The 13,229-nt window shown below is 43.8% G+C and overlaps 1 protein-coding gene across 1 annotated transcript in view; it reads left to right on the plus strand.

Annotated features, from left to right (window-relative positions):
- CHUK (component of inhibitor of nuclear factor kappa B kinase complex) overlaps positions 1 to 12,298 on the plus strand; it is a gene marked incomplete at both ends in the record, with an annotated part of 31,222 nt that extends 18,924 nt beyond the window's left edge. Inside the window, 9 exons of the mRNA XM_082002579.1 lie at positions 159 to 310; positions 1,334 to 1,395; positions 3,970 to 4,079; positions 6,217 to 6,266; positions 7,004 to 7,100; positions 7,938 to 8,085; positions 8,929 to 9,065; positions 10,263 to 10,362; positions 12,272 to 12,298. Coding sequence (XP_081858705.1) covers positions 159 to 310; positions 1,334 to 1,395; positions 3,970 to 4,079; positions 6,217 to 6,266; positions 7,004 to 7,100; positions 7,938 to 8,085; positions 8,929 to 9,065; positions 10,263 to 10,362; positions 12,272 to 12,298 — 883 coding nt within the window. The remainder of the gene's footprint in view (positions 1 to 158; positions 311 to 1,333; positions 1,396 to 3,969; positions 4,080 to 6,216; positions 6,267 to 7,003; positions 7,101 to 7,937; positions 8,086 to 8,928; positions 9,066 to 10,262; positions 10,363 to 12,271) is intronic.
- Positions 12,299 to 13,229: the final 931 nt, after the last annotated feature.

The following is a 13,229-nucleotide window of genomic DNA, read 5'->3' on the forward strand; positions in this document are numbered from 1 at the left end:
GCAGCTTCTGAGCATGTGAGATGGAGACTCCCTGTTCCAACGGTCTTACAAAATTTTCTGCTAGCTATGTATTTCCTTCAGGTAATGTGCTACCACTGGCCACATTAGTCCATATACGCTTTGAAACTAACAGGTGCTGTTCTTGTTTCATTTGTTAGGCTCAGTCTTCTCCGATATAATGCCAACCTAATCAAAATGAAAAACAATATGGTGTCAGCATCTCAGCAGCTGAAAGCAAAGCTGGAATTCTTTCATCAAAGCATTCGCCTCGACCTGGAGAGATACAGTGACCAGATGGCTTATGGCATATGTACGTATTGTGTAACACTTGCCTGAGTATATATCCTATAAAGGATTGGACTGAGTATGAAGGACTGTGGGTAAGAACTAGCTTAAAAGAAAATGAATGCAGGAGCTGCCATTGTGTTCTTCAGCATCTTTGTGGGTATGTTTTAGCGGGAGTAGATGCAGGAGAAGAGTTTGGCAGAAGCACAGGCAGGAGGATAAAAAAGAAAATGTTTTTGGAGACCCTTCAGTGATAGTGAAACAGGTGGTCAGCTGTTCCCCACTGAGAACACCAAGCTAAGAAAATTGGAGTATTAATAGTAGTGGTGATGTAAATGTTTACTATTTATTCATTCAGAGTCTGATTCATTTGGAGTTGTCACTGGGCATAAAATGGAGGGCAGAGTTGCTGCAGTTAATGTACAGTGGAAGGGCCACTAAGCGTTCATGGCAGAACAAATGGGCATGGTGACTACAGAAACACCATTTTGAACAGCGCTGAGGGAGTGATCTTGCTGTGCTTGATATCAGGAGGTAACATGAATCAGGATGAGAGATGAGGTGAAAAAGCACTAGCCACAGTTTTAAGTATCACAGAAATGTCCAGATCTTACAAATACTGTTCAAGGGAGAATAGTAAGATTTATTCACAGTTTGTATATATGGCTGAAAACTGAAACTTGAGTAAAAACTTACGACTGGGCTCAAGGATGATGATGGAAAATGGAAAGACTCATTGGACAGTCTGTGTTTAATCAAAAGTGGCAGTTGTGGAGCCTAATGGTGGACTGTAAAGACTCAATTCATCTTAGGCTGGTGATTGCAAACCATGAAATCCTACCAGATGGTTTGTATGTGAGTTAAGGTCAAGCATGGATTGGTTAAGTTGCAACTTTGCTGTCTCTGTGATCTCTGGGTCACATCTCCGACCTGGAGAATCAGCGTCATGCTCTTTGTGTTCAAATTCAACTGACATATGTAAAGTTTAGGTCATGCTTTATATTTGTCTCTACATCTTTGTATAAATTAACAACTCCCTTCTCTTAAGCTTCAGAAAAGATGCTCAAAGCCTGGAAGGAGATGGAAGAGAAGGCCTCTCAGTGTGCACAGGTAGGGTGTATTAAAGAAGCTTTGTTACGTCTCTGAAGGAGGTCATGACAGGGACTTAGTATCGTATGTGCCACTGCTCCATCCCTTCAGTATGTTTCATGTCCTGCCTGCTGTGGGAATGAGAATATGATTGCAGGTGCATTAAAAAAGAAACTGTCACCAGGTTGTTTGAATCTAGTGATTTGAACAAACCAACACAAATGTCACTAGACTCAGTTGTCTATATAGGAAAGTAGACTATAAAAACATGATATTTATTGCCCAAAAGAAATGGTGTTGCTATAGCCAAGAGTCTTCCTGGCTGGATTTATTGCACACAGAATATTTCCATTGCTAAAGCTGAAAATAATGCTGATCACTTACTATGCAGTGATTTCAAATTGCAGTACTTCATTTAGGAGTACAGACATAAATTTCTGGTATGCTGCAAGTAAATATGCAAATTATTTTCAATAAGAGTTGTCCTTAAGAAATTTAAAGCAAAGCTAGATTCAGTTCTTATGCTGAGTAGTCCTAATAGTTAACAGATGTTTTCACTTGTGATTTATGGACAGTTGAGCTGACATAATGGCTTTCTGTTTCTCAGAGAGTTAGTTCTGCAAGAAAGGCTAGTTGAAATCTCTCTACTGTGTAGAATTCTGATCTCTGTCTTCTGGGAAGGAGCATTTTAATTTTACCTCTACTGAAAATGAGGAGAGAGGCCTTTTTGACAGAGAATAATTCTGCCTGCAGTTCTGTCCAGACCTTTATAGGGAAGGAATAAGCCTTTAGCTGTGAAAACTAGGAGCAGAGTTAGAATGATCATAGTTTATTGTCAAAAGCTGTTTCATTTGCACTTCTACTGGATGTATTGAATAAAGCTTGGGAGGGAGGAGGCACTCAGAGGGAAGCATTCAGAAGGAATGCAAGGAAAAATCACCACATTTGTAATGTATTTCTGAGAGAAGAGGTCTTTAAAATACCACAAAAGGTGCTCTCTTTTTTGTGCTCTGTGATAGTAACTAGCTGCAGGAGTGCCAAGAACATTGTGTGTTCTGCTGACGAGGACTGTTACATGGTTTGCTGGGCTGATGTCTTGCATTTCTGCTCTCTTCTGCAGGGGTTTCTTGTATTGGCTCTCATAGTAATAAAGAGCACAGCAATTAATACATAAAAAAATCCCACACACCATTAGAAACACAAACAATAAATTATATTGCCTGTTTTTTTCCCTATGAAGGAATAGATTGGGTAGTTCAGGCTCTGGGATCCATTACCTATCTTCGTCTAAGTCAAAAGGTTCTTGGAGCCTTGATTCTGCTTGCTCCTACGATGGAGATAAGGGAATTGGGATTCCCACCTGAATTCACCTCTGTTTAGCTCTTTAAATTTTGGGACCTTGTTCCTGCCTGTTAGGAAGCAAGAAAGACACAAAGGAGCCTCCTTCTAGCAGAATAACTCACAGCTGTCAGTGGCTGTTTCCAGAAAAACAGGAACTTCAACAAGTATTTACTTCGCAGACCATCAGAATTATGGTCTGTGCAGTCCACATGTATAGTCACACTGTGTCCATTTATCAGGAGTGGAAAATATTTTACTCTGTAATACACAACGGTATCTCAGTCTATCAAGTGGACAGCTTAACTTCTGTGGATTCGAGACACAGTTATGCTGTGTGGTGAGTCATGATGCTACAGATAAAAACAATTATTTTGATAACAGGGTTTGCTTCCCATTTGTTTCACAGTCTGATTCTTCTTTGATTATGTGGCTTCTTGAATCTGCTTCTTCTTGGTTTATTCTTTACTTGCAAGACCTACAGACATCCCTTTCTGGTTAAGGGGTCCCATCCCATTTATATAGCCTCATACCAAATACTTCTGCAGCTTCAGCAAGGGGTATGTTCTGGAAAATGTTCAATTTGCAGGTCCTACAGCCCCTTGTCAGGAAGGAAAAGCTGAAATATCTCAAAATACTTTCTCAGGAAGGCCCATCAGTGCCCACATTCCATGGTGTTAAGACCCATTATGGTGCCCAGTGCTTTCTTGACCATGCTGGAGATCTCCAGTGCATGTCTGGCACCACATACCTACTTGTCACGCTCAGAAATTTTGTTGTTGGCTGCCTCACATAATTTAAGTATGGAGGCTTGGTATCTTTTACATTTCTTTGAGGAAGATGTGAAATACCGGAGGAATGTCAGACCAAAATGCATATGGGAGGGCAGAATGCAAGAGCACCCTCTGTCCATACTGTAAGAGTAGAAGAAAAAAAAAGCTTCACTGCTGGAACATACATAGAGCCAGAGAACATGTGTGCATGTGTGTGCAGCATGCATTGCAAAGAGATACAATTTATGAAGCTGATTTTTCTCATCCAGTGTGGTTGTTGGAGATTTGGATCTAGGTGGTATCATACACTGAGAAGATAATAGCTGTAACCTCAATTACTATAGCAGCAGTCATGTCAAAGAACTTTTTTTCTCCTCAACTCTGCATGGAATCAGCCCTTTATCCAAAAAAGTATTCTGGGGATCTTTATCTACTTTATTGCTCTCCTCCTTCAGTTTGATTTGTACCTACGTTTCCCCGTTAGGCTGAAGATATTGGATATCTGGATGAGCAGATCATGGCTCTGCACACAGAGATTGTAGAGCTTCAGAAGAGTCCGTACGCAAGGCGCCAAGGAGAGGTCATGGAGAGCTTGTAAGTCCTTTGCGTATTATTTTTATTGCGCATAAATGGATTTTGTGTATTTCAGTTTCTGAGGGTTTTTTTTCCTCTGATGGCAGTTCCATCAGCACTTTTGAAACACACTCCTCACTTTTTGCAAACTGCAAGTGCAGAGTAGTTTGCAATCAGTTTAATATCATTTTGCTGGTAAAAGGGAAGATGCCACCACTTGCGGCTGTATGTTCCTCCTTCCTTTTGAAGTTCTAATAGTTGCTTGGCAGCTTTATAAGGCAGAATAGGACACTGCTCTGTCTGAAAGCTAGCTAAAGTACAAGAAAGATTAACGTTTGGTTGCCAGAGTGAACTCATCTAACTTACCTAACTTACCCTGCAGCCACACAATGACTGGGGAAACATGGAAAACACAGCTAGGGAGGACAGGACACTGTCACTGACTATGAAACTTCATCTTGGAAGAGGATGGGCCTACGATACATCTTGGTCTCAGCTGAAAAATGTAGAGGATTTTTTTTTGCACTGCAGAAGAGTGAATTTTATAGTGTTGAGTGAGAAGATTATGAAATCATTGTAAAATCTTGTTAAATATTTTCAATGTGTTTTCAAAGCAAGGATAAGTAACAGCTCCTGGAATATCTGAAATTTGGAAACGTGAATTTTTTTTGAAGTATTCAAATATGAGAAAGTTAAGTGGTATTACTGATCTTACTGATTACTGAAGACATAGGAAGCAATTATTGTAGTTTGTGTTGTTGCTGAGAGCACAAGTGACAATTGTAAAAGAAAGGGATCAAATAACCACCAAGATTAAATAGCCACTAAGTCTCTTGTTAATAAGAGCTCTTCTGAATGACTCTGAGTATTCTGGGAGGAAATGTCCTGTTCCTGGTATGTTCTCCCCCCTCCCTCTTTGCAGAGGTAGATCAGCTAAGTTGCTTCTCATCCATGTGTAGTTGCAGGAGCAGCAGAACTGGTGCACAGGGGAGGAAGTGGTGTAAGGGAGAAAACACCTCTTGCAGCACTGCCCACATTTAGAGCAGCTTAAACTAATCATGGACCTGCCTCCTAAAACATCATTTATAAGCACTTTCACTACAGCAAAGCCAAGGCTGCATTAGCTATTTGCAGGGTGCGTGAAGTGTGCCCTAAGCTGTTGATTATTCTGGTCTAAAGCTACTCCTCTTACTGAAGAATGAAGTGGACAACAGATTGAGTTTCCTGCTTTTTAGGTTTTGAGATTGTAGCAAAGCATACAGCAGAGCGCTAGCTTAAGGTTTGAAATACAGTCACAAGACACATGGCTCCTGGGTCATTTACCTGATGGTGCTGGATGCTAAAGTTCTTTTTCCCAGCGCAGCAGGAGTAAAGTGCGCCTCTCCCACTATGCTTGGCTGATGCGGGAGTTTCAGGATGACTGCAGCATGCTAGAAATGCTGACATACATAAGCAGAAGCAGCTTGCATGGTCTCTTGGGGTGAGGGTATTGGGGTGATCTAAGGGCTAAAGGGAAGAAGAGGCCTTGTGAGGGGCCCAAAAGCAGAGTCAGAACTGGCTAAACTGCCACTTGTTTCTGACAAACTTTTGATTTGGAACAATTGAAGATTTGTTCAAGAGGAGAAGCTTCAGCTTTTGAATGGCTGCTTTTGAAATATTCCAGAGAAGTAACACTTACTTAATGGGAGGAAGAGAAACACTGTCCTGTTGTTTGTGATGCAGCTGTCTTGTTCCTTTTGCAGAATATCACTGTAAAATTCAGGCAAAAAATGCAGAACAGGAACAAGAATTTCTCAGGCAGTTGTGCAGAAGTACCTATAATTACAAAAATGAAGTTTCATAGTTGACGATACCATGGAAAGAAGACACAGCTGAGCCATGTGAAAATTTGAAACTGAAAATAACCTCCAATTGGTATTGTTATCTGAGAAGAAAATGTATAATCAGAGGAAAAGTAAGACAGCTTTTCAGGAGGAGTTGGTTTCCGTCACAGAAAGACCATCCATATGTTCCAAATGTCATACCTGTATGCTAGCTGTAGAAGAAGGTGGCAGCTCCAATATATGAGGTTCAGCAAGGCATAACTTAATTGTAATGCTTTTTTTCTTGAGTCACCTGCTTGTTGATACATGTATGAATCATTTTCTTCTTTTTAAAGGGAACAGAGAGCCATAGACCTGTACAAGCAATTAAAAACGAGACCTCCAGGTATGGAAGGAGATGGTTCAAAGAGTGTTTCACACTCATGCCCCATGACTAATTTTTCTGAACTCAAACACAGAAGATACTGTTTAGGAGAAGGCAAATGTTTGTATTAAAGCTAAGCAGACTCAAAGGCATACCTTCAGCTGATTTCTTCTTTTTGCTGAGCCTAGAGCTCTCCCAAATTCCTGTAGTCCTGTTCCTCAGTCCTGGGTTTGTATTTTGGTTTTTGGTCTTGGAGCATCTGCCCTGAACATGTGTCTGCCTTCTGGCATTCTCCACCTTTTTTCCTGCCTCCAGTACTAATGCTTTACTCCCCCGAGGCATAGGAAGAACTGGTCTTCCTCTGTCATCACTCTAACCCAAGGGCAGTCTCTTTTCTCCCTCTCCTCTCTTAATTGTACTGGATGGAGCCCCATGTTTGGTGATTATTATGTTCTGAACTTAGTAACTGGTGAGCAGAAAGATTTAGTTACCTGTGCATTTGGCAACTACCTGCAGACCTTATTGAAGCCAGTATCTAGTGTGGCTGGAATTGTATATATTACTGCAGAGAGAAGAGACGTTAAGCAAGAGCTATGCCTAATGAGAAATTGTGCCAGATTTTAAGATGTTTCATTGTATTTAGTTTGTTCGGCTGCACTCCTTAAGTCAAATCTTTCCTTGACTTCTGGGCATTCGTGTCCAGAGTGGCCCCTTGCTCAAGAGCAGTTTACTAATGTGATGATTGATGGCCCTTCCAGATCATGCCTACAGTGACAGCACGGACATGGTGAAGATCATTGTGCAGACAGTACAGAGCCAAGACCGAGTTCTCAAGGAGCTCTTTGGCCATCTCAGGTACTTTATGCAGAAAAAACCCCAAACAAATGCAACTTGCAGCACTTGTAGCTTTATAGGAGGAAAGGAGAGGGAAAACCATGGAGATCAGAACCCAAAAGCTCCATCCACAGGTATACATCTCTCATAGTAATATGTGTGTGTCTGTTGAACTTCCACTTACTTTTTTAAAACATATAGCTAATAGGGAAGGGGAAGAGAAAGCAATGGCTTGTACTGTTAGCATCCAGCACTTCACTTTAAAATGAGAGAAATTCTGCCAGTGTTTAGGTTGGGATTAAAATCTTAAGGGGGGGGGGGGGAAGTGTAGCAGCTGAGAAGATACCACAGTGATTTATTCATTAATTCTTCAAGTAGCTCAGAAAAAATGTCATTATGCAGATTTCAGTAAAGAATTCAGCAAAGCATAATTTAGGTTTATTCTCATGTGTGCCTTATGCTTAGTAGATCCCATAAAGAGAGTTGCTAGCTATGGTATGGTCAGCCCACAAGACGAACACAGACCAGAGAAGATTAATAAAAGACCATGGTTGAATTGCCGTGCTGTCCATTGTCATCAGGATCAATTTTTGCACTTCAAATAAGAAGAGCTTATATCGTGGGTATTAATAGTAGTGTCACCTGCCTAATTTTTTGTCTTAACTGGACTTGGAAAAGTCCAGGGGTCCTCCCTCCAGTCTTGCAGGTTTTGTACCTGCCAGCTGTCACAGTGCTGTGCTAAGAGGAAGGGATGTTCTCACAGAATTTTTCTTGAATCTCAGGGTGAAACTCTTGGTTTTACCAGAACATATTGCCACGCAAGCTGGAAAGTAACTTTGTGTTTGTTTTTTATTATAGCAAGCTCTTGGGCTGTAAGCAGAAGATCATTGACTTGCTTCCAAAGATTGAAGAGGCTCTAAATAACATCAAGGAAGCTGACAACTCAGTGATGCAGATGCAGGGCAAAAGACAAAGGGAGATATGGCATTTGCTGAAAATTGCTTGTGTAAGTAGCTTTTGGACTACTTGTTTGCTTTTCCTTCCAGTGCAGGAGCCAGGGGACATCAAATGAAATTCTGAGGAGACTAAAAAAGGATAACTTCCACACAATGGTTGATTCTACTGTAGAGAAGGGAAGTTTGAGATGCTAAAAATTGACACAGTTTTAGAAAGGAGGTAGACAAATTCATGGAAAAGAAGCCCAGTAGAGGAGTCCTTGGTCCCAGTAAGCCATCAAACTGCAAGTCACTGGTAGCTGGAGTACGGTAGACATGCCATGCCATGAGCCTTGTTCATCTGTTCCCCAGACGTCTAGTGTTGGCCGCTGTTGGAGGGGTACACTGGGACTGGAGAACTTCACCTGATGTATTAAACCTGTCATGATTTCAGTGCTGCAAAAGCAAAATAGGTGCTTTCCTGGTTAAAGGTGTTTTAAGACTGCATTGCTTTTTCTGCATCAATTATAGTGACTATACAGCTAAAGCGATCTCCTGATTTCCACATGCCTACATTCAAGGTCAGCATAGGAAACATGTTTGTCTTTCCACTGTCAGGAGAGTTGCTGCTGTGCATGGCTCTCAGTTTAGGACATGGCACTGCTTCCTTCTTCAGTGTAGAAGACATGCCAGGTACAACACGGGTGACTTGCACACAAAGACATTTGGTACCAGCTATTTGCAGAACTGTGGAGGGTTGTATCAGCTGACTTGCCAGCCACAGGCATGGCCTAGATTATATGTATATGTTACAAACAGTGCTTACGTTTAATTGCAAGTCTTGCATACAAAATAATTAAGCCTGACTAAATTCTTCCTTTGTCCATCACAGCAGACGAATTTCTTTTTTCTAGACTCAGAGCTCTTCTCGATCACTGGTAAGCTCCAGCCTGGAAGGGACAACCTCAACTCCAGCAGCCACGTGGCTCCCACAGAGCTCCTCAGGGAACATACCTCACCCTCTGTCACCTATGGCCACTCCTGAAGATGAGTAAGAGCTGTTGGGCAGGGAGGCCACTATAAAGAAGTCACTGTAGCCATTTTGTATGCATACACTCTGAAATCCTGTCCTTGGCCACTGGAGTCTCCAGTGCTGAGGGGGCCTGAGGTGCATGTCTTCACCATATCCCGTGTGGTGCTTTTTGGATATGCTGGGCAGGGGGAGTTTTGGCATACTAGACTGTCTCTGAAAGCAAGATTGTTCACCTCCTGACTGGAGTTTTAGTAACTTACCTCTGGCCATACCACAGCAAAATGCAACAATGAGATTTTGAGCCAAAATGCAGTTGATCTCCATCAGCTAGCACTATGCTATTCCGTTCTTGCATGTCATGTTATTCTCTTTTGGGATTGGATTTGGTTATTAAGGCCTCTCTCTCTCAGCCAGTCCTAGCTGAGTAAGAGTTGTCAGGAGCTGAGGGGTTTTTCTCTTTGCTTCATTAGCAATTTATACTTCCAGTCAGCATAGCAGACAGGAAGGTGCCCCTCAAAGACTGCTCAGCTCTTGATCCGCAGTAGTGCTGGTTTTGTCGGGGCTGGGGTTGTGAATACCAACATCAAAGTGTTTGGCCATCTCTTTCTTTTTGGGTGGTCAGGGAAATAACTAGGTTCTGAAGATAGACATTTTCTAAGCAGGCTTTTGCTGGAAGTCAGTTGATCTTTTTTGAAACCTTGAGCAACTTTATTCACTTCCTCTTTTCTGTCTGCAGATGCAGGGAAATTTTCACCTCTGAGTAATGTGGGGTGATCGCCCTTTAAGAGGTGCTTTTCTGAGCAAGGTGCCTTTGGATCACCTCCGAGCTCCTCTTCGAACCATGACTTCGCTGTACAAGTCATTGTACAAAGAGTCAAGAGATGTAAACCGGTGGAGAGTGGGCAGTGATTTCAGGCCGCTTGTACTTAGCTCCCTTCCTAGTCTCTGTAAAGGTTGAATTTCAGTGTGGCTTGCACAGTTCCTCTGTAGGGAAAGAGAACAAATCCACACTTCCAGGGTGGAGATCTGCAGGATGCCACCTCAAGTCATGTTGTGCCCTACAAGGTAGCTCCTACAGTTGCAGAGAACTCCTACAAATCTTTTTTTGGGGGTTGTTTGGGTTTTGTTGGGTTTTTTCCCCCAGCACAGAGCCTTTTGACATTGGTGTTACTTTGTGTCTTAAATCTGTCGTCTTATGCCTTCCCTTCCCTGCAGGGAAAATTTTGTCCATGTGATAGAAGAGAATCTGAATTACCTCGAACTCTTTAGCAGTATTTTGCAGGAGGCGAGGCAGGAGCAGAACAATAGCATGATGGTAAGTCTGTTGATGTATCTGAGGACCTGATTTTTAAGACCCTTAAATAGGGTCATTTGTGATACAAATTGCTGTGGCTGGCATGTGACGTCTGTCATCTGGACTCTGCTAACATGCTGGTCGTTATGGAAGGTAGCATTGGTGCTAGTGTCAGCCGAGTGGTCTGCGTGGCGGAGTGGGCTGTTCTGTGGGACCCCCAGGCTGGTAGAGCTTGCTCTGAATGTTGGTTGCACTCTCAGCTGGAGAGTCCTGGTTTCTGTCCCTGCACTGGAATGGGCAGGGTTCCCCATTTCCAGAGCCCTTTTCTGATCATTGAAGCCATCCTTATGGCAAAAATGGGGCTTTGGAGAGTCCTAAGAAGGCTCTTTGCACAAATTGTTTTTTTAAATAGCAAGAAATGACAAAAGTAGGTAACGATTACCAAGACGTTTTGGTGCAACCTGAAACTCTGTTCCTGAACTACCAATTGAGGCCAGTAAGTTACTGTTCAAAAGAGCCCGGTTACCAGAAGAATCAAGAGCACCACAGAATACCGGCCTTTTAGAAGAGGCTCTCAGCTGATTTTAAAAGCTGTATCATAGAAGCATCTGTATAAATATCATGAGAAAAGGAGGCATGTAGATTGACCTGTTTATAATGAAGAAAAGTCAATACAGCTTCTGTTAGCATGAGATTGTCTCACAAATTTATTGCAGTCCTGTGAAGAAGTCAAAGATCCACTGATACGCTGTAACTTGGGTTTTCAAAAAGCTTCTTAAAGATCTCCTTAGGAATAACTTCCGTTCTTATGGGATAAAAAAAGTTGAAGGTGTTTACCAATTGTAACTGCTGAAATAAAAAGGAACAGAGGGTTGAGGAAATGGAGGTCATTGATGAAATGGGGCCCTTATAATTCATATTCATTTTAATGTTGTAATGTTTATGAATAATAGCAAACAATGCACTGAGAGTTCACTGGAGTGACTAAGTTATTCGGGATGATTAAATGAAAATTTATTAGTGGGAGTTGCAGATGACACTGTAATAGCAAGGAATGGAGCAATATGAATGGGGAAATTAAATTAGCTATGGATTAATGCAAAGTAATTATGTTAGTGGGGAAAACAGCCTTAATTTTGCATACCCTGGGCTTCATCCATTGGTTGATGAATGCTTTGCTTGTCTTTGTTCCGTCCTGACAGGGTTGATACCAGTTGTGTAACATAATCTTCTCTCCTGTCTTGTCTCCTTGCTGTGGCTGGAGAGAAGCAAGAAGCCATATGACTGGCTTCTTACCTGTTAATCATCCATGTCTGTCATCTCCTGTACTTCATTCCAAGGTGCAGCATCTCTCTCTGGCGTGTTTTAGCGTCGAAAGATTATTCATTGTTGTGGAATCATGCTCTGCAGATCAGTACCTGTTTTGTTATTTTTCTTTCCCCTTTTCCTTGCAGCAGGGGACAGAAGTTAGGTGACAGGAAAGCAGCAGAAAATGGGATTTGTTCTCTTCAATTCGCTTGAGGGGAAAAAAAAAAAAGGAAAAAAGAATTAATGACTATAAGAAACTTTTCTCTCTTCTTGCATACATTTGACTTGGAGCCTGCCTTTTTTTTTCATTTGTGTTCTTGCACTACCAGTATCTCGCATGGTGTACTAGGAACCCCAGCGGCAGGTTTTGTCCAGGCATAAAATGTACTTTCCAAAGCAAGTACAGTCTGTGACATGCCTGAGCACTGCAGTAAGTATGGGGGATTTTGTATTTGGGACAAACTGAGTTGTGAAATTGAGAGATTACTTTTCCGCTGTTAGATCAACATGATTCTTTGAGAAGAGAGAGGTGCTTGCTGCTGAGCATCCTTTGGTCACCACCTTGGAAATGTACATTCAGTAGCCATTTCCTGCACTGCAATTGTTTCCTTGCTTCTTTCAGAGTTTTGATTGGAGCTGGCTGAAATAGCCAAAGGAGCCGACCTGCTGCTACCTGCAGAGTGCCTGCATGCTGAGAGGTGGCTGAGCAGCCTTCAATGTGACGAGCTGGAGAAGACTGGTCCATCAATCACCTTGTGTTTTGTAATCCTTAGTGGAGTTGATTTCAAGGGTGGTGGGCAGTAGAGGGTACACCACCAGCAGTAACAAACAGCGTTTTACAGGCTCTTGCCTACTTGGGCTTTCACATAAACACCTAACCTGCCCGTTGGAGACACAGCTGTGGTGCCCGCTGCCTTCACCTGCGGTGGGCAGCGCTGGGGGCAGCCAGCCACCCGTGTCGCGGGGGGCCGGTGCCGAGGCCCCTGGCCCCGCAGCACCTTTCCTGGGGGGGAAGGGGAGGTGAGGGATGGGTGGCAGCTGCCCCCGGGCCGGGCCCTGCTGCCCCCCCCGGCATCCCGCCGCTTGTCATGGCTGCTCACGTGTGTACTATGAATGTATAGACTATATATATATATTTTAAATGGAATTAACCGCAATAAAATGCTGTGGAGAGGTTCTCGGTGCTCCCTGGCTGCGGGCCGCTGGGCCGCCGCTCCGTTGCCCGGCAACAGCGTGAGGGCGGTGGCCACGCGCGGCGTGACGCCATCGGTAGGCGCCGCGCGGCGCGCACTCTCAACACACACCCCCGGGGGGGGGGGGGGGGCGGCGCGCGTGCGCGGCGGGAGCGGGGCCTCGGCCGCACGTGGGCGCGCGCGGTGGCGGCAGGTACGGAGCGGGGGGCGGGGAGGACCCGGGCGCCGGCGGGGAGGACCCGGGCGCCGGCGGGGCCCTGGGTGCCCGGCGCCGGCCCCGCCACGGCTGCGCGCGGCTCCCGGGGGCCGCCACCGCCCGCGGAGCGGCTTGAGGGGCGGGCCCACCCGGGCCGAGGAGCAGCCTGCGGGCCACCGGCTCTCGCAGAG

This window comes from Phaethon aethereus (genome assembly GCF_964289735.1).
Source record: "Phaethon aethereus genome assembly, chromosome: 7".
Taxonomy (NCBI): domain Eukaryota; kingdom Metazoa; phylum Chordata; class Aves; order Phaethontiformes; family Phaethontidae; genus Phaethon; species Phaethon aethereus.